The following is a 20,023-nucleotide window of genomic DNA, read 5'->3' on the forward strand; positions in this document are numbered from 1 at the left end:
TTGACCACACTGTTGTTACTTTGGAGAGAAACTTTTTCTTCTTACCCTTTAAACTGATCCAATCCTTGTATGTTTACAAGTGCCTATGAGTAGGAGTTAGGGGTCATTTTGAATTGAGCAGAAGGTATGTCAGATTCTCTCACTGGTCTGGGCTGTTGAGTGATTGTGGAGAAAGGTTTGTGGGGTTGGGGTTGGCTGTGATTGGTGAGGTGGGCCCAGGGTGGGTTCACAGATTTGTTGAGAAATATGCGGCAGCTGGGCTGTGTGTGGAGGAAGGGGCTGGCAGTTCATGAGTTCACAGGGTCAACAATGGTCTATGTCAAAGCTCGCCACAGGAAACTTGGGTTTCTGTGTGTGTGTGTGTGTGTCTCAATGCATTTATCAGTAGGTGTGCAGATTTTTGTGCGCTTCTCCATGTGTTTGTTATTGGGTGTGTACTGTGTGTTTATTTGAGGTTGAGATCAACACTCTTCCTTTCGGTAGATGACAGAGCAGAGGAAACAAAAGCAGAGGATTGGACTCCTGGGCCACCCCCCTCACATGAACGTCAATCCCCAGCAGCCAGCCTGAGGAGGACCATGGGGTGGGTACCACCTCCTCCACCCAGGACCCTTACCCAGGACCCTAACCCAGGACCACTCACATGAAGGAGAGCCTGACATTACAGTGCCTTCTTCTGACAGTCTATGTAGTGTACAGGAGTATACCAAAGTGTGTATGTACAATAGTAGTGTGCCTGACTCATGGGCTTTAGAGAGTGAGTATGTACAGTATGAAGGGATTTGTGTGTAGAATGCCTTAATGAACACTTAGTGTTTATGAAACTAGTGCACATTAGGAGATGGGGCATATGCATGTAGTGTACGTTAGTGTGTCTATGTACTGTGCACATGAGTTTGAGTAGGTGGATGAGGAATGTATGGAGTGTTCACAAAGTGCCCCTGGACTTGAGAAGAAGGAACCAGTCATGTAAGTTTAGGTTGTGAAAATGACTCGCGTGAAAATGCCTTCGGTTGTCTTACTACCCTTAATGCCTTGTCCATCTTCCTTACCACTTTGAATGGGTGACAAAGGTTCTACTCCCCCATTGGTCTTGATGTATTTGGTGAACTTGAAGTCTCAGCCAATTGCAACACAAGACTCTTGAGACACATGGGACACTCGTGTTGAAGGACCTTTCCTCTTTTTTTATATTTGTAACCTGGCAAACAGTATTTAATATCTTATTTTGTACGAGGTGCAATATGAATACTTTACGATATGCAACCATAAAGATGTTTAATCTGTACATAATGTCTGATGGAGATGGTTTGAGTTTTTTTTAGATGGCTTTGTTATTTTATTTATATACAGTGCCTTCAGAAAGTATTCTGAATACTGAATTCTAAATGGATTGTTTTTGTTTTTCTTACCCATCTGCACACAATATCCCATTATGACAAAGTGAACATGATTTTAGACATTTTAGCAAATTTATTGAAATTGAAATACAGAAATATCTCATTTACATAAGTATTCACTGTCCTGAGTCAATACTTTGTTGAAGCACCTTTGGCAGCGATTACAGCTGTAAGGCTTTATGGGTAAGTCTCTTAAGAGCTATCCACACCTGGATTGTGCAACATTTGCCCGTTATTCTTGTAAAATAAATATAAAGCTCTATCAAATTGGTTGTTGATAATTGCTAGACAACCATGCTCAGGTCTTGCCTTTTTGGTAAGCAACTCCAGTGTAGATTTGTCTGGTAGAAAGCAGACTGAACCAGGTTTTCCTTCAGGATTTTGCCTGTGCTTAGCTCCATTCCATTCATTTTTTTATCCTGAAAAACTCCCCAATCCTTAACGATTACAAGCATACCCATAACGTGATGCAGCCACAACTATGCTTGAAAATATGGAGAGTGGTACTCAGTAATGTGTTGTATTGGATTTTCCCCAAACAACTTTGTATTCAGGACAAATAGTTAATTGCTTTGTCAGTTTTTTTTGCAGTATTACTTTAGTGCCTTGTTGCAAACAGGATGCATGTTTTTGAATATGTATATATTCTGTACAGGCTTCCTTATTTTCACTGTATCAATTAGGTTACTATTGTAGAGTAACTACACTTTGTTGATCCATCCTCACTTTTATCCTATCACAGCTATTAAACTATGTAACTGTTTTAATGTCACCATTGGCCTCATGGTGAAATCCCTGAGTGGTTTCCTTCCTCTCTGGCAACTTAGTTAGGAAGGGCAGCTGTACCTTTGTAGTGACTGGGTGTATTGATAGACCATCCAAAGTGTAATTAATAACTTCACCATGCTCAAATGCAATGTCTGCTTTTAAACAATGTGTACCCATCTACCAATAGGGTGCCCTTCTTTGCGATTGAAAAAACTCACTAGTCTTTGTGGTTTAATCTGTGTTTGAAATTCACTGCTTGACAGAGGGACCTTCACCATAATTATATGTGTGGGGTACAGAGATGAGGTAGTCATTCAAAAATCATGTTAAACACTATTATTGCACTCAGTGAGTCCATACAACTTGTTAAGCACATTTTTACTCCTGAAGTTGTTTAGGCTTGCCATAACAAAGGGGTTGAATACTTATTGACTCAAGACATTTCAGCTTTACATTTTTTATTAATTTGTAAAAGGAATTGAAAACATAATTCCCCTTTTGATATTATGGGGTATTGTGTGTAGGCCAGTGACAAAAAAAATCTCAATTTAATCCGTTTTAAATTCCGTCTGTAACACAACAAAATGGGGAAAAAGTCGATGTCTAAATACTTAAGTCGCTGTATTTCAATGGCCAAATAGAATTGTGACCACCTTTAAGACTTCTTTCAAGATTTTTTGACCAATAATCTACAAATGAGACAATATATACAGTATTTTTGTCAAAGGAAAGCTCGACCCAAAAGTCAAAATGCACAGCATGGGTATCATGCCAGCAGTGTTCGTTTTCAAACACATGAGTTTGTCTGCATATTAATCATACTATACAGTGCATTCGGAAAGTATTCAAACCCTTCGACTTTTTCCCACATTGTTACGTTACAGCCTTATTCTAAAATGGAATAACTTTTTCCCTCATCTACACACAATAACCCATAATGACAAAGCAAAACTTTTTTTTTTGCAAATTTATTACAAAAAAAACAAAACTGAAATATCACATTTACATACGTATTCAGACCCTTTACTCAGTACTTTTGGCAGCAATTACAGCCTCTAGTCTTCTTGGGTATGACGCTACAAGCTTGGCACACCTGTATTTGGGGAGTTTCTTCCATTCTTCTCTGCAGATCCTCTCAAACGCTGGCAGGTTGAATGGGGAGCATTGCTGCACAGCTATTTTCAGGTCTCTCCAGAGATGCTCGATGGGGTTCAAGTCCGGGCTCTGGCTGCGCCAGTCAAGGACATACAGAGACTTGTTCCGATGCCACTCCTGCATTGTCTTGGCTGTGTGTTTATGGTCATTGTCCTGTTGGAAGGTGAACCTTAACCCCAGTCTGAGATCCTGAGTACTCTGGAGCAGGTTTTCATCAAGGATCTCTCTCTGTACTTTGCTCCATTCATCTGTGCCTCAATCCTGACTAGTCTCCCAGTCCCTGCAGCTGAAAAACATCCCCACAGCATGATGCTGCCACCACCATGCTTCACCGTAGGGATGGTGCCAGGTTTCTTCCAGACGTGACACTTGGCATTCAGGCCAAAGAGTTCAATTTTGGTTTCATCAGACCAGAGAATCTTGTTTCTCATGGTCTGTGAGTCTTTCGGTGCCTTTCGGCAAACTCCAAGCGGGCTGTCATGTGCCTTTTACTGAGGAGTGGCTTCCGTCTGGCCACTCTACCATAAAACCTGATTGGTGAGGTGCTGCAGAGGTAGATGGTTGTCCTTCTGGAAGTTTCTCCCATCTCCACAGAGGAACTCTAGAGCTCTGTCAGAGTGACCATCGGGTTCTTGGTCACCTTCCTGACCAAGGCCCTTCTGCCCAATTGCTCAGTTTGGCCTTGTGGACAGCTCTAGGAAGAGTCTTTGTGGTTCCAAACTTCTTCCATTTAAGAATGATGGAGGCCACTGTTCTTCGGGACCTTCAATGCTGCAGAAATCTTTTCGTACCCTTCCCCAGATCTGTGCCTCGACACAATCCTGTCTCGGAGCTCTATGGATAGTTCCTTCGACCTCATGGCTTGGTTTTTGCTCTGACATGCACTGTCAACTGTGGAACCTTATATAGACAGGTGTGTGCCTTTCAAATCATGTCCAATCAAATGAATTTACCACAGGTGGACTCCAAGTTGTAGAAACATATCAAGGATGATCATTGGAAACAGGGTGCACCTGAGATCAATTTCGAGTATCATAGCAAAGAGGCTGATTACTTATCTAATTAAGGTTTTTCTGTTTGATACATTTGCAAAAAAAAAAAATATTTAAAAAACGTTTTTACTTTGTCATTATGGCGTATTGTGAATAGATTTGAGGATTTTTTTTATTTAATTCAATTTAGAATAAGGCTGTAATGTAACAATGTGGAAAAAGTCAAGGGGTCTGAATACTTTCTGAAGACATTGTATACATTTATTTTCTTATATTCTAATTTGAAGGTATCTGATCATACCCAAGAAGCTTTTAGGTTGAGGACCTAAGGTTACTGTTTGAGGTCATATTTGTGATGTCATATCCCAAGGTTCCTGTAGCATATTTGCCTGTTTGTTCTGCGTATGTCCCCTGTAGATGGTTGTTGTGAGCGTTATGAGGGAGGGTGTAGAAGGAGAAAAGACAAGGAGTCAAACTGAAGGAATCAATTTATTTTATATTACTTTGGTATTACTTATGTCATACATTGGGAACACTCTAAACACCTAAGTGAGAACCTTGTTTTGATATGTTGGCTCTGAATTACATTCTGACAATCTTATATTTACATACATTTCTGCTATCTAATCTTTCAGCACTGATTATTATGTTATTATTGCTTGTAGCACATGAATTAATTAAGTTTACTTGTCACTTTGTTTGGTGAAGGGCCTTCTGCGAAGAGGTGTCCTGGTTTGATTGCAGTGTTTATGTAAAGAAATCCACAGAGTACTAATATAAAAGATTTGGAGTGCTGTTTGACCAAAGTTTCTTTCAAACCTTTGATACTACTATATAAAACATGCTGTCTGAAATTTACATTCCATTCTTTAAAAGTCTATTAAAGATGTTAGACAGTCAGGGGGTGATTTTTCCATCTGTATGGGTTGTAAACACCACAGAGAGAATACTTGTGATATGGTATACACAGAATCAGTATATCAGAATCAAATGATTGGTGTCCAACAAGGATCAATATGGTCCATTTACTTTATAGGTCAGGAGTTTTTCCTGAACACTTGATCTAACCAGGGAAAACTCTGGGCCCTATATCCTATAACTAGGTCCCAGAGTTTGCCTTGGTCAGATGACATGTATGGGAAAACCCCTCTAACATAGATTTAGAAGTTAATGAGGCGTCACCCACGGCCACGGGCCAGAATGATGTATGCTGTTAAATGTGTATCATGTGATGCACGTAACTGGTTTTCTACTTATGACTAGAGTAGTGCCATTCATGCAGGGTGCTGCCCACTGCAGCTGGAGCTGAATGAGTCCTCTCACATACAGGAAGCAGGGGAATGCCACCAGACAGTGTGAAATCTCCTCTCGAGGCTCTCACACAGTCCCATTATAACAATTGAAAAATATATATATAAATAAAGCAATAAATGAATACAGATGAGGGGAAAAAAGGCTTGAAACATGAGGATCTCCTTTTTCTCAGGATGGAACATAACCTGGAGAGTTCAAAGTGGTATTAATGGGTGTCCCCATTATAAGGTAATATAGTTCTTCTGGACCAGTCATTAGGTAAGTGTTCTGTTACCACCACCTGTTGTCAGGTGAGTGTCCTCTTACCCCATTCAGACAAACATCCCCAAAGCATTACCAGTTGCTATTCTCTAAGGCCCAGATTCCGACCCTAGTTAAGCGCGCATAAATGTAACAATTCCCTTTTTATGCACTTTACTCTCTATGTGTATTCTGACCTTGAACTTAAGCATGACAACAGCGTGCTTTTCACCTGCTATTCGTTTTGGGTGGAGATTGAATAAATGAATGTGGGAAGAGGTGGGTACAGATGCCATATTCTGACCTTGACTTAATGCCATAATAATGCTACCATCTTTACGCATGAGGAAACCATGAATAAGCAATTCCAAGTGAAAAAAGCATCTACTGAATTATTTTCAGATAGAAATAACACCATTCCCCATGCACTGTAATTTACAACTTGAAATGACTATTGATAACAGCTAGATAAATGAGTAGTCTGTTTGGCTAAGGGAATTGTAAATATAAATAACACTTGTTTTAGATATATTTTACCTTTTATAATCGCTGGAGACATGTAAAACCAGTCATATGGCAGCAAACTGAAGCATATTAACGTAGAAAACCATCCCACAGTAAAGTTTATGAAATCCTGTGACATTATGCAGAATTTAAATTGTACAGCCTTTTAACTTGCAGGGATGGGTACTCTCAAATGTCTTAAACATCATGATCATTACACAGGTGTGTCTTGTGCTGGGGGCAATTAAAGGCCACTCTGAAATGTGCAGTCTTGTCACACAACACGATGCCACAGATGTCTCAAGTTATGAGGGAGCATGCAACTGGCATGTTGACTGCAGGAATGTCCAACAGAGCTGTTGCCAGAGCATTTAATGTTCATTTCTCTACCATACTCCACCTCCAATGTTGTTTTAGAGAATTTGTCAGTACATCAAACCAGCCTCACAACTGCAGACCATGTGTAACCATGCCAGCCAAGGACCTTGACATCCGGCTTCTTCACCTATGGGATCATCTGAGACCAGCCACCCGGAAAGCTGATGGAACTGAGGAGTGTCTGTCTGTAATAAGACCTTTTGTGAGGGGAAAAACTAATTCTGATTGGCTGGACTTGGCTCCCCAGTGGTTGGGCCTGGCTCCCAAGTGGGAGGGCCTATACCCAGTCATGAAATCCCTAGATTAGGGCCTAATACATTTATTTTAATTGACTGAGTTCCTTATATGAACTGTAACTCAGTAAAAAAAAATGAAATTGTTGCATGTCGCATTTATTTTTGTTCAGTGTATATATATATAAAATTTAAAAAAGGGTTTAGGCTAATTAAATCGTTATGGAGCAGAGCGCAAACCAAACTATAACAGACCTGACTCATGGCGCAATACTTGGCCGTGGTTAGTGTATGAAATGGACAAGGGTATAAGCCTACTATTGTATACTATTCTCCCTATTCTAATTCTATGTACACTAATCTTCCAACATTACCATTGGTTAAAGAACTGAATGTGGCAACTTTCTGAATGACTCAAACTACTGTATTTTTGATTAATCAATATATTTAATGCGTAAAGGCTCTCCAAACCTTTTTTGAATGAATTATACATGTAGGCAATCATTGTAAATAAGCATTTGTTCTTTAACTGACTTGCCTAGTTAAATAAAGGTTAAATAAAAATAAATACGTACTTTCATAACCTTAAAATGTGGCTTAATAATCTACAAGATCAGAGTATTTTTAAATCTACCAGTTGGTGCTGAAACAGAGACAAATATGCATTTCCAGTGAGCTTCAAAACCATTGGGACAGTTCCAAATGTGTTGTTGTTTTGGCTCTGTACTCAAGCACTTTGGATTTGAAATGATACAATGACTAGGAGGTTAAAGTGCAGGCTATCAAGTTTAATTAGAGGGCATTTTTATCAGTATAGGGTGAACTGTTTAGAAATTACAGCACTTTTTGTACATAATCCTCCCATTTTAAGAGACCAAAAGTATTGGGACAAATTCACTTGTGTTAATGTAGTAAAATGTTAATTATTTGGTCCCATATCCATAGCACGCAACCATTACATCATGCTTGTGACTCTACACATTTTTTGGATGCATTTGCTGTTTATTTTGGTTGTGTTTCAGGTTATTTTATGCATTTTATGCCCAATAGAAATGAATGGTAAATAATGTATAGTCGTGGAAAAAACCCTGGAAAGTTGCCTTTTTGTTGACCAATGGATATGTAATCTTCACTTCAACACTATTGACAGATAAAGGTAACCTAATTTAACAAATGACACTGAAAGATTATACTTTGCAATCATTTATTTATCAAAAATCAACAGAAATGCAATTTCATAGTGCGGAAAAAATAAGTACATCTCTAGCTTCAATAGCTGGCGTTGCCCCCTTTAGATGAAGTAACTTAATGTAGCCGTTACTTGTAACTGTCTGTCAGTCTCTTACATCGACTGGGAGGAATTTCCCCCCCTCTTCTTTACAGTACTGCTTCAACTGTGTCATGTTCAAGGGCTTTCTTGCATGTACGGCCCTCTTCAAGACCCCCACAGCATTTCGACAGGATTGAGATCTGGGCTTTACTTGGCCATTCCATAACCCTCAATTTCTTATTTTTGAGCCATTCTGTTGTAGCTTTGCTTGTGTGTTTTGGATCATTGTCCTGTTGCAAGATCCATGTTCAGTTCAGCATTTTGACAGATGATCTCACATTCTCCTCAAGAATTATCTGGTACAATAAAGATTTCATGGTTGACTCAATGATGGCAAGTTGTCCAGGCCCTGAGGCAGCAAAGCAGCCCCAAACCATAACGCCACCGCCTCCATGCTTTACGGTTGGTATGAGGTTCTTCTGTTCAAAGGCAGTGTTCCGAACATGGCGTCTGGCAATGCGGCCAAACAACTCCACCTTTGACTCATCTGTCCAGAGCACATTGTTCCAGTAGTTTTGGTCTTCACCCAGGTGTTGTCTGGCAAACGTCAATTGTGTCTTGAAATATTTTTTTGAGAGCAGAGGCTTTTTCCTGCCTGACCTCCCATGTAGGCCAAGTTTGTGCAGTCTCTTTCTGACAGCTGACTCATGCACTTTGACATTGATTGTGGCAAGAGAGGCCTGTAGATCCCTTGATGTTACCCTAGGGTTCTTAGAGACTTCTATGAGCATATTTTGGTCAGATATTGGGCTGAATTTGGTGGGATGACTTGTCCTAGGTAGATTGCCAGCGGTCTGGAATTTTCTTCATTTGTAGATGAGCCGTCAGACAGTGGACTGATGTACTTTGAATTTCTAGGAAATGGATTTGTAACCCCTCCCAGACTCATGGGCATCAATAATATTTATTCTGAGGGCCTCAGGTAGGTCTTTTGATCTTGACATGATGTGTTACCACACACCCATATGGTTAGGACCAAACCAGTTTCTAATCTTTATGGAAGGCTGGACACTCTCTCTGAGTTTCTCTCTAATGATTTTCTAATCATTTGCACCTGTTTTGGTGCACTTGATTCTAATTTTAGCAATTGTATGTGATGGTAAAGGTAGGGGCGTACTAACCTTTTCCGCATAGAAAAGGGCATTTTTGTTCATTTTAATTGCATAACATTTTCAAAGTATGTTTTTTATGTGATTTGTTAAATTGGGTACCTTAATCAATGAACGTGGTGGGAATTTAGCTCAAATATCCATGTGTCTAAATCAGTAAAAAATAAAATAAAAGACCACTTTCCAGGGGGTGTACTTACTTTTTACAAAATTACTGTATTGTGTCATTTTGGAGCCACTTTTATTGTAAATAAGAATAGAATGTGTTTCTAAAAACTTCTACATTAATATATTTACACATGTTTTGGGAAAGGGGGATTGGGTAGCAAGTGTTTAAATTGTGCGTTATTTAGCAGTCATAAGAGTCTAGTAGCGAAGTTGTTGTGTGTGTGTGTGTGTGTGTGTAATAAAGTGTAGAGAATCAGAGCAGGTGGTCAGTCCATTTCAAGTGTTCAGCAGTCTGATGGCTTGTAGATAGACACTGTCTCTGAGCCTGTTGGTATCGGAGCATGAGGTCTGATACCGTCTGCCCTACAGTAAGGGAGTGAATCGCTCGTGGCTGCAGTGTGTGGTGTCCTTGATACAGCAGGTCTTCCTCAGGCACCGTTTAGAGTAGACTTACCCCAAGGCAAACATGATGACTATATTAGCCCGCACAGCTAAACTTTCATGCTAGGTTTATGACACATTGAAACTGATCAAATCAAACGTTATTTGTCACATGCCTCGTAAACAACAGACGGCAGGGAGCTCAGCCCACGATCAGCTCCTTTGTCTTGCTGACATTGATGGAGGGGTTGTTGTCCTGGCACCACCCTGCCAAGTCCCTGACCTCCTCCCTATAGGCTGCCTCATCATCGTTGGTGATTAGTTCTACCACCGTTGTGTCTTCAGCAAACTTGATAATGGTGTTTGAATCGTGCGCAGCGCCGCAGTTGTGGGTGAACAGGGAGTACAGGAGGGGACTAAGCACACACCGCTGACGGGCCCCCGTGTTGATGGTCAGCATGGCAGATGTGTTGTTGCCTACCATCACTGCCGGGGGGTGGCCCGTCAAGAAGTCCAGGATCCAGTTGCTGAGGGAGGTATTCAGTCCCAGGGTCCTGAGCTTGGTGATGAGCTTGGAGGGGAATGTGGTGTTGAATGCTGAGCTGTAGTCACTGAACAGCACTCCTACATAGGTATTCCTTTTGTTCAGGAGGGCAGTGTGGAGTGCAATAAAGATTGTGTTAACTGTGGATCTGTTGAGGCGGCATGCGAATTGGAGTGGGTACATGGTGTCTGGGATGATGGAGTTGATGTGAACCATGACCAGCCTTTCAAAACAGTTCATGGCTATAGATGTGAGTGTTATGGGGCGATAGCCATTTAGGCAGGTTTCTTTGGCGTTCTTGGGCATAGGGACTATGGTGGTCTACTTGAAAATGTCAGTGAAGACACTTGCTTGCCAGCTGGTCAGCGCATGCCCAGTACGCGTCCTGGTATTCCGTCTGGCTCCGCGGCTTTGTGAATGTTAACCTGTTTAAAGTTCTTAATCACATCAGCTACGGAGAGCAAGATCACACAGTCATACGGAACAGCTGGTGCTCTCATGCATGGTTCAGTGTTTCTTGTCTCGCAGCGAGCATAGAAGGCATTTACTTGTCTGGTAGGCTCGCTCCACTGGGCAGCACGCAGCTGGATTTCCCTTTGTAATCCATGATACTCGTCAGAGGTTGTAGCGGGATTTCTTATAAGCATCCGGATTAGTGTCCTACTTCTTGAAAACAGCAGCTCTAACCTGTAGCTCAGTGTGGATGTTGCCTGTAATCCATGGCTTCTGGTTGGGGAACTGTATGTACATACGGTCACTGTGGGGACAACGACGTCGATGCACTTATCAATGAAGCCGGTGACTGATGTTGAAAACTCCTCAATGTTATCTGATGAACCCCTGAACATATTTTAGTATGTGCTATCAGTCTTGTTTGAGTTTTTGCTTGTAAGCAGGAATCAGGAGGATAGAGTTATGGTGTGATTTGTATAAGGGAGGGTGACGAAGGGCCTTGTATGCATTTCTGTGTGTGGAGTAAAAGAGATCTAGAGTTTTGTTGCCTCTAGTTGCACAGGTGACATGATGGTAAAAATGTATCGGATTTCAGTTTCTCTGCGTAAAAATCACTGGCCACAAGAAATGTTGACTCTGGATGAGCATTTTACTTTGCTTTATGGCCATATACAGCTCATTCAGGTCCCGTTGTTAGGATAATCTGGAACGGAGCTCATCCAATTTGTTCTTCAGTGACTACACGTTCGCCAATAGAACAGAGGGCAATGGCAGTCTATTTGCTTGCCGACGTGGTCTCATCATGCCGCCATGCCTGCCTCTCTTTCGCAATCGCTTCCGCTTTCATGTCCCAGGAATTAGGGCCTAATCCAGAGTAAGCAGAATGTCCAGAGCTGCCAACTCGTTGAAGTAGAAATCTTCTTCCAAATCGAGGCTAGTGATCACTGTTCTAATATCCAGGAACTGTTTTCAGTCACATGGAATGATGGCGGAGATATTATGTACAAAAAAGTTAAGAAAACCCCCCACAAAGTAGCAGAATTGATGAAGAGCCCATAAGACTGCTACTATCTACTGCAGTGTCATCTTTTCATCTTAAAACAATCTTTATAGAACAAGGCTCCCAAGTGGCACAGCGGTCTAAGGCACTGCATCTCAGTGCAACAGGCATCACTACAGTCCCTGGTTCGAATCCAGGCTGAATCACATCCGGCCGTGATTGGGTGTCCCATAGGGCGGCGCACAATTGGTACAGCATTGTCCGGGTTTGGCCGGGGTTGGCCGTCATTGCAAATAATTTGTTCTTAACTGACTTGCCTAGTTAAATAAAGGTTACACACACACCACACTGACCGAAAAGTTATTTTGTTGGCATTTATGTATGTTCCCATTACAAGTAAAACATAATCAAAACCTATTTATTTCACTTCCTTGCTATGCTGTTTCGTTGTTCATTTCATACATGTCAAGCAGTGAAGTTTCAGCTCTGTCTGTCCGTGGCCTCTCTTCCTTTGTGCGCACTGTCACTGTGTCCGTTTCTATCTTGTCCAGCTGTGTATGTAACATTTCACGTAAACCCTGTTTCTTGTCTGCATCGAAGTAGCGGTCCTTGTACATGGCATCGAGCATGGTGGCGACACAGTAAAGAGAGAATGTCACCGAATCGCTTGTTCACAGTCTGTGTCTGTCACATCTGCTCCTGCAATGCCCTATAATGCTCCTCCTGTGTATCCTTGACCTGCCGCCACTCCCCCAGTACTCTCTCCCTCTGTGTGTGTGTGTGTGTGTGTGTGTGTGTGTGTGTGTGTGTGTGTGTGTGTGTGTGTGTGTGTGTGTGTGTGTGTGTGTGTGTGTGTGTGTGTGTGTGTGTGTGTGTGTGTGTGTGTGTGTGTGTGTGTGTGTGTGTGTGTGTGTGTGTGTGTGTGTGGAGACAGGTGTGCTGGAGTCAGAGCAGATCCCCACCAGCTGCAACCTGTTCCATAATCAAGACCTCTACAAATACTCAGCCCTGCCACTTCCACACTGCCAGATCGTAATCTCTGCTCAGTCAGTCTACGTTTCTAGCCGTTCGTTACTATTCAGATCCTGTTGTGCCTGTTTTCCTTGCCTGACGTTGTTTTCCTCTCCGCTACAGTCCTGCCCGCTCTGACTCTGGTCCCTGTCTCCAGTCCCACGTTTCGTCATCCTGCTACTCTGTCCTGGATTCCCCACTCTACTACTCCTTTGGTTCCCCTCCGGACCTGCTTACCCTGTCTTAACCTCTCTTGATCCAGCCTCAGCCTCCGCACCTGGTTTCTAGCAACCCGCCCGAGCTTCCCCTGACCTGCACTCCATCTCCCCCTATGTGTGAATAAATACCTTGATTACTTCATCCCAGTCTCCTCATCTGAGTCTGCTCTTTGGGTTCCCCTGTTCCACTCCGCATAACAGTACGATCTGGCCAAAGAGATGAACCCAGCAGACTCTGCTACTCTCCAACAAACCCTCATCGGCCAAGGCACCTTGCTCGAGCAATATGACCAGGCCCTGAAGACCCTTCTGGAGTACATCAACTTTTTTCACAGAGCCTGTCTGACCTACAAGGCCGACCCTTCGCCCAGAGCTCACAACCAGTTCCAAGTCCTTCTCCTCCACTCCGGGAGCCATTTGTTCCAACTCCCGAGCGTTACGATGGCAACCTCGGAGCTTGCAGAGCCTTTTTGATACAATGTTCACTAGTATTTGAGCAACAGCCCTACTCTTTTGTTAGCGAACGGGCCAAGATTTCCTTTCTGATTGGCTGCTTCCGTGGAGCAACGCTTTCCTGGGCCACAGCGGTGTGGGAGAGACAGTACCCCATCTGCTTCTCCTACTCCAGATTCACGGAGGAGATGAAGAAAGTCTTCGACCACCCGGTCTGCGGTAAGTATGCCGCTAAACGACTACTGTCCCTCCGTCAAGTCCCCCATAGTGTTGCTGAGATGGAATGTGAGTTTCGCACCGTTGCGGCTGGAATGAGGAGGCCCTCCAGGGAGCATTCCGGAACGCGCTCACTGAGACCCTCAAGAACGAGTTGATGTCCAAGGATGAGCCTGATGGACTTGATGAACTCATCTCTCTCGCAAGCCGCATCGACAACCGTCTCCATGAGCGTCGGAGGGAGAGGGTAGGTAGGGTTTCATGCCCCATAACATCTTGCTATAAACCCCCCTCAGCCCCCAGCTGTGTCCTGGACACCATATGTGAATTGATCGCGACCCATCTATCTTCGGAGTTTGTACTGTTAGGTGGCCTAAACTGGGACATGCTTAACATCCCGGCCATCCCACAATCTAAGCTAGATGCCGTCAATCTCACACAAAGGAACCTACCAGGTACAACCCTAAATCCGTAATCATGGGCACCCTCTTAGATATCATCCTGACCAACTTGCCCTCTAAATACACCTCTGCTGTCTTCAACCAGGATCTCAGCGATCACTGCCTCATTGCCTGCGTGCGTAATGTGTCCGCGGTCAAACGATCACCCCTCATCACTGTCAAACGCTCCCTAAAACACTTCAGTGAACAGGCCTAATCTAAACGACCTGGCCTGGGTATCCTGGAAGGATATTGACCTCATCCCGTCAGTAGAGGATGCCTGGTTGCTCTTCAAAAGGGCTTTCCTCACCATCTTAAATAAACATTCCCCATTCAAAAAATGTAGAACTAAGAACAGATATAGCCCTTGGTTCACCCCAGACTTGACTGCCCTTGACCAGCACAAAAACATCCTGTGGCGTTCTGCATTAGCATCGAATAGCCCCTGCGATATGCAACTTTTCAGGGAAGTCAGGAACCAATATACTCAGTCAGTCAGGAAAGCTAAGGCTTGCTTTTTCAAACAGTAACTGTTTCCTGTAGCACTAATTCCAAAAAGTTTTGGGACACTGTAAAGTCCATGGTGAATAAGAGCACCTCCTCCCAGCTGCCCACTGCACTGAGGATAGGAAACACTGTCACCACTGATAAATCCGCAATAATCGAGAATTTCAATAAGCATTTTTCTACGGCTGGCCATGCTTTCTACCTGGCTACCCATACCACAGCCAACATCTCAGCACCCCCCGCAGCAACCGATGTTGGCATTTTTAGCTTATATTGGCTGATTCCGATATGTTCACCAGTATATCGTGCATCCCTACTGACTTGCCTAGTTAAATAAAGGTTCAAATAGATTATTATTATTTTTTTAATTATCTACTTTGGTTTAGATACAAGCATCATGAAACCTCTAACACAAATGAATTTGACTTCCTTAAAATCCTTTTTTTTGGACCTAACTTGCTCAACTTACCCCACTCTCCCCGTGTTCAATAAGGGGGAACCAGAACGGAAAAAGGGACATGAAATTAAGAAAAGACAAATGATAAAAGACAAAACCAAAAAAACAGAGTAAAACATTAAGCATTTTTTTATTCATAAATACATCAAGGTCTGGAGAAAATGTACGTTTATTTTCCAATCTCAAAGGCTATCAATTCATATTAATCTAATTACAATATCAATTTTCCTTTCTTGGTAGGCTAAAGAAATTATAGGACTAAAACCCAATAGGAGGAGGGATAGCTAAACAGGTAGGGTTTACCAGCAACGACATTTAAAATATAAACAATATGAACCTAAAGAGATTTCACTGATACACAAATCCAAAACATGTGCATTATAATTGCCCACCTCAGATTGGGTAAAAATATTACATTTAAAGTGTGGACTTATTTCTGGTCATGCCCCAGAGATCCATGCCCCTAATGTTGAGGATAGCCAAATGCAGTTCCTTTGAAATCATTGTGAAAATAAACTTATAAAACATTGAACAAATTGATGGGCATGACACACTCTGTCAACCCACTCTGGTTTAATGAGCCTAAACCTTTGAATGACTAAAGGTAATATCTTTGGTAACAAAATGCATTGTGAGTTGATAGGGGTGTACTTGCTCTTTGTCTATTGGGTTACTGCTGATTTGGTTGACCAGCATGTACTAGCCTGTTGTCCTTCTGACCTGTTGCGCTATTTCTCTATGAATGTCACTAGGTTTTTTTCCCCGACTGGGAAATAAAATAAAATGAGCTTTATTTGGTTTTGTCCGTGTATAATTGGTTCATTCAGTGTAAATTATTCAGATTCTTTGGGGCTTTCCGTATTAGTTTTCCGCGTTCCAAATAGTTAAATATTTTGTCACGGTATCTGCGTGTTGGGGTGTGATGTGCATGTTGGTGGTAAAATTGAATTATTTAAACCCTTAGATTTCCATAAAGGATACAAAGTAGTAGTATGTTGCATATCATTTTCTTTCAGATAAATCCATTTGTTTGGTGAGCAATTTAGGCCTCTTCAAGCCAAGGCAGTATAGGCTACCTTGAAAGAAGCTTGTTTAATTGACAGCAGTCACAGGAGTGTGGAGCAGGCGGGTGCACATTAGATATAAAAAGTAGCCGTATGGTGGATGTGCCCTCAGCACACAGTGGGGCCCCGAGAGGCCATCAGCAGATCGATGTGATAACCAGTGTGGCGCACGGTAACAAAGCAGCCTGCCTTCAGACACATTGCCAGGCACATTGCCACACATTGCCAGTCCACCGTGCACGTGGAATAGCAGATGGTTCTGATAGCATGAAATAACATTGCTTGGCCCTTCACACTTGTTGAAGCGAAAGCAATTAGTCTGGTTGTCTCTATAAGCAAAAAGATCTCTTAGAAAAATAAATGCCTCATGCAGGTGCACTTTATTCAACAGGGTCCTAAAAAGTGCTCCCAAAAATATCAGAAGAACCATGTCAATTATTGCACACTTGAATAAATATTTATACTTTTCAAAAAATATGTAACTATTACATAAAATTCTAATGTGAATTGTAGGCTTCTGAATATGGATTCATTCCAAGTTAACCATTAAGGGCTTGCAAACATTTCCACCATTTTACATTGTGGCATTAGGCTATGTGCGGTTTTACACACATCCTCTTAAAATTGTAGGGCCTATCTTGCGTCTTCAATTCATTTTCTTTGACATGTAATGCAATGCATTCAGCAATATCAAATTTTATTTGTGACATACTTCGTACTCACATCAGCTACGGAGAGCGAGATCACACAGTCGTTCGGAACAGCTGGTACTCTCATGCATGGTTCAGTGCTGCTTGCCTCGAAGCAAGCATAGAAAGAATTTAGCTCATCTAGTAGGCTCGCATCACTGGGAAACTCACAGCTGGGTTTTTTCCAGCCCAGCTACATCCGATAAGCGTCAGAGCCAGAGTAGTAGGATTCAACCTTAGTCCTGTATTGACATTTTGATGGCTCGTTGGAGATTGTACCGCGATTTCTTATAAGCGTCAGCTCCTTGAAAGTGGTAGCTCTCGCCTTTAGCTCATTTCGGATGTTGCCTGTAATCCATGGCTTCTGGTTGAGATATGTACGTACGGTCACTGTGGGGAAGACGTTGTTGATACACTAATTAATGAAGCCGGTAATTCATGTGGTAAACTCCTCAATGTTATCAGATGAATCCCTGAACATACAGTATTACAGTCAGTGCTAGCGAAACAGTCCTGTAGCTTAACATTCACTTCATCAGACCACTTCCGTATTGAGAGCGTCACTGGTACTTCCTGTTTGAGTTTTTGCTTGTAAGCAGGAATCAGCAGGATAGAGTCATGGTCAGATTTGCCAAATAGAGGGCGAGGGAGAGCGTTGTATGCATTTCTGTGTGTGGAATAAAGGGGAACTTGAGTTTTTCCCCCTCTAGTTGCACAGGTCACATACTGGTAAAAATTAGGTAAGACGGATTTCCGTTTCCCTGCATTAAAATCACTGGCCACTAGGAGTGCCACCCCTGGATGTGCATTTTCTTGTTTCCTTATGACCCTATACAGCTCGCTGAATGCGGACAGTGCCAGCATCGGTTTGTGGTGGTAAAAAGACAGCTATGAAAAATATAGATATACTCTCTTGGCAAATAGTCTCTTCTTTTTATTGGGGTACTTTTAGTAGTGGTTTCTTTGCAGCAATTCGACCATGAAGGCCTGAATCTCGCAGTCTCCTCTGAACAGTTGATGTTGAGAATGTGCCTGTTTCTTGAACTCTGTGAGGTGCAGTTACAGGTGAAGTCAGAAGTTTACAGACACCTTAGCCAAATACATTTAAACTCAGTTTTTCACAATTCCTGACATTTAATCTTAGTAAAAAGTCCCTGTCTTAGGTCAGTTAGGATCACCACTTTATTTTAAGAATGTGAAATGTCAGAATAATAGTAGAGAGAATGATTTATTTCAGCTTTCATTTCTTTCATCACATTCCCAGGGGGTCAGAAGTTTACATACACTCAATTAGTATTTGGTAGCATTGCCTTTAAATTGTTTAACTTGGGTCAAACAGTTTCGGGTAGCCTTCCACAATCTTCCCACAATAAGTTGGGTAAATTTTGGCCCATTCCTCCTGACAGAGCTGGTGTAACTGAATCAGGTTTGTAGGCCTCCTTGCTCGCACACGCTTTTTCAGTTCTGCGGACAAAGTTTCTATGGGATTGAGGTCAGGTCTTTGTGATGGCCACTCCAATACCTTGACTTTGTTGTCCTTAAGCCATTTTGCAACAACTTTGGAAGTATGCTTGGGGTCATTATCCATTTGGAAGACCCATTTGTGACCAAGCTTTAACTTCCTGACTGATGTCTTGAGATGTAGCTTCAATAGATCCACATCATTTTCTTTCCTCATGATGCCATCTATTTTGTGAAGTGCTCCAGTCCCTCCTGCAGCAAAGCACCTCCACAACATGATGCTGCCATCCCTCACAACATGATGCTGCCATCTGCTTCATGGTTGGAATGGTGTTCTTCGGCTTGCAAGCTTCCCCCTTTTTCCTCCAAACATAACGATGGTCATTATGGCCAAACGGTTATATTTTTGTTTCATCAGACCAGAGGACATTTCTTCAAAAAGTACGATCTTTGTCCCCATGTGCAGTTGCAAACCGTAGCCCGGCTTTTTTATGGCGGTTTTGGAGCGGTGGCTTCTTCCTTGCTGAGTGGCCTTTCAGGTTATGTTGATGTAGGCCTCGTTTTACTGTGGATATGGATACTTTTGTACTTGTTTCCTCCAGCATCTTCACAAGGTCCTTTGCTGTTGTTCTGGGATTGATTTGCACTTTTCACACCAAAGTACGTTCATCTCTAGGAGACAGAACGCGTCTTCTTCCAGAGCAGTATGACTGCTGCGTGGTCCCATGGTGTTTATACTTGCGTACTATTGTTTGTACAGATGAACGTGGTACCTTCAGGCATTTGGAAATTGCTCCCAAGGATGAACCAGACCTGTGGAGGTCTCCAATTTTTTTCCTGATGTCTTGGCTGATTTCTTTTGATTTTCCCATGATGTCAAGCAGAGGCACTGAGTTTGAAGGTAGGCCTTGAAATACATCCACAGGTACACCTCCAATTGACTCAAATTATGTAAATTAGCCTATCAGAAGCTTCTAAAGCCATGACATTATTTTCTTGAATTTTCCAAGCTGTTTAAAGGCACAGTCAACTTAGTGTATGTAAACTTCTTACCCACTGGAATTGTGATAGTGAATTGGTTTTTGCGACTGCACTTGAAGACACTTTCCAAGTTCTTGAAATTTTCCGAATTGACTGACCTTCATGTCTCAAGGTAATGATGGACTGTCGTTTCTCTTTGCTTATTTGAGCTGGTCTTGCCATAATATGGACCTAGTCTTTCACCAAATAGGGCTCTCTTCTGTAGACCACCCCTACCTTCTCACAACAATAGGACAACGACCATAATCACACAGCCAAGACAATGCAGGTGTGGCTTTGGGACAAGTCTCTGAATGTCCTTAAGTGGCCCAGCCAGAGCCCGGACTTGAACCTGATTGAACATCTCTGGAGAGACCTGAAAATAGCTGTACAGCGACGCTTCCTCATCCAACCTGACAGAGCTTGAGAGGATCTGCAGAGAAGAATGGGAGAAACTCCCCAAATACAGGTGTGCCAAGCTTGTAGCGTCATACCCAAGAAGAAGAAGAATTGCTGCC

At 42.4% G+C, this 20,023-nt stretch overlaps 1 protein-coding gene across 4 annotated transcripts in view; it reads left to right on the plus strand.

Annotated features, from left to right (window-relative positions):
• Positions 1 to 5,110, plus strand: part of LOC129815445 (inositol 1,4,5-trisphosphate receptor type 1-like) — a 168,299-nt gene extending 163,189 nt beyond the window's left edge. For all 4 annotated transcript variants that reach the window (XM_055869284.1, XM_055869285.1, XM_055869286.1 and 1 more), the window contains one exon: positions 484 to 5,110. In XM_055869284.1, coding sequence (XP_055725259.1) covers positions 484 to 570 — 87 coding nt within the window. In that variant the 3' untranslated portion in view covers positions 571 to 5,110. The remainder of the gene's footprint in view (positions 1 to 483) is intronic.
• The last annotated feature ends 14,913 nt before the right edge of the window (positions 5,111 to 20,023 follow it).

This window comes from Salvelinus fontinalis, chromosome 18, assembly GCF_029448725.1.
Source record: "Salvelinus fontinalis isolate EN_2023a chromosome 18, ASM2944872v1, whole genome shotgun sequence".
Classification (NCBI taxonomy): Eukaryota; Metazoa; Chordata; class Actinopteri; order Salmoniformes; family Salmonidae; genus Salvelinus; species Salvelinus fontinalis.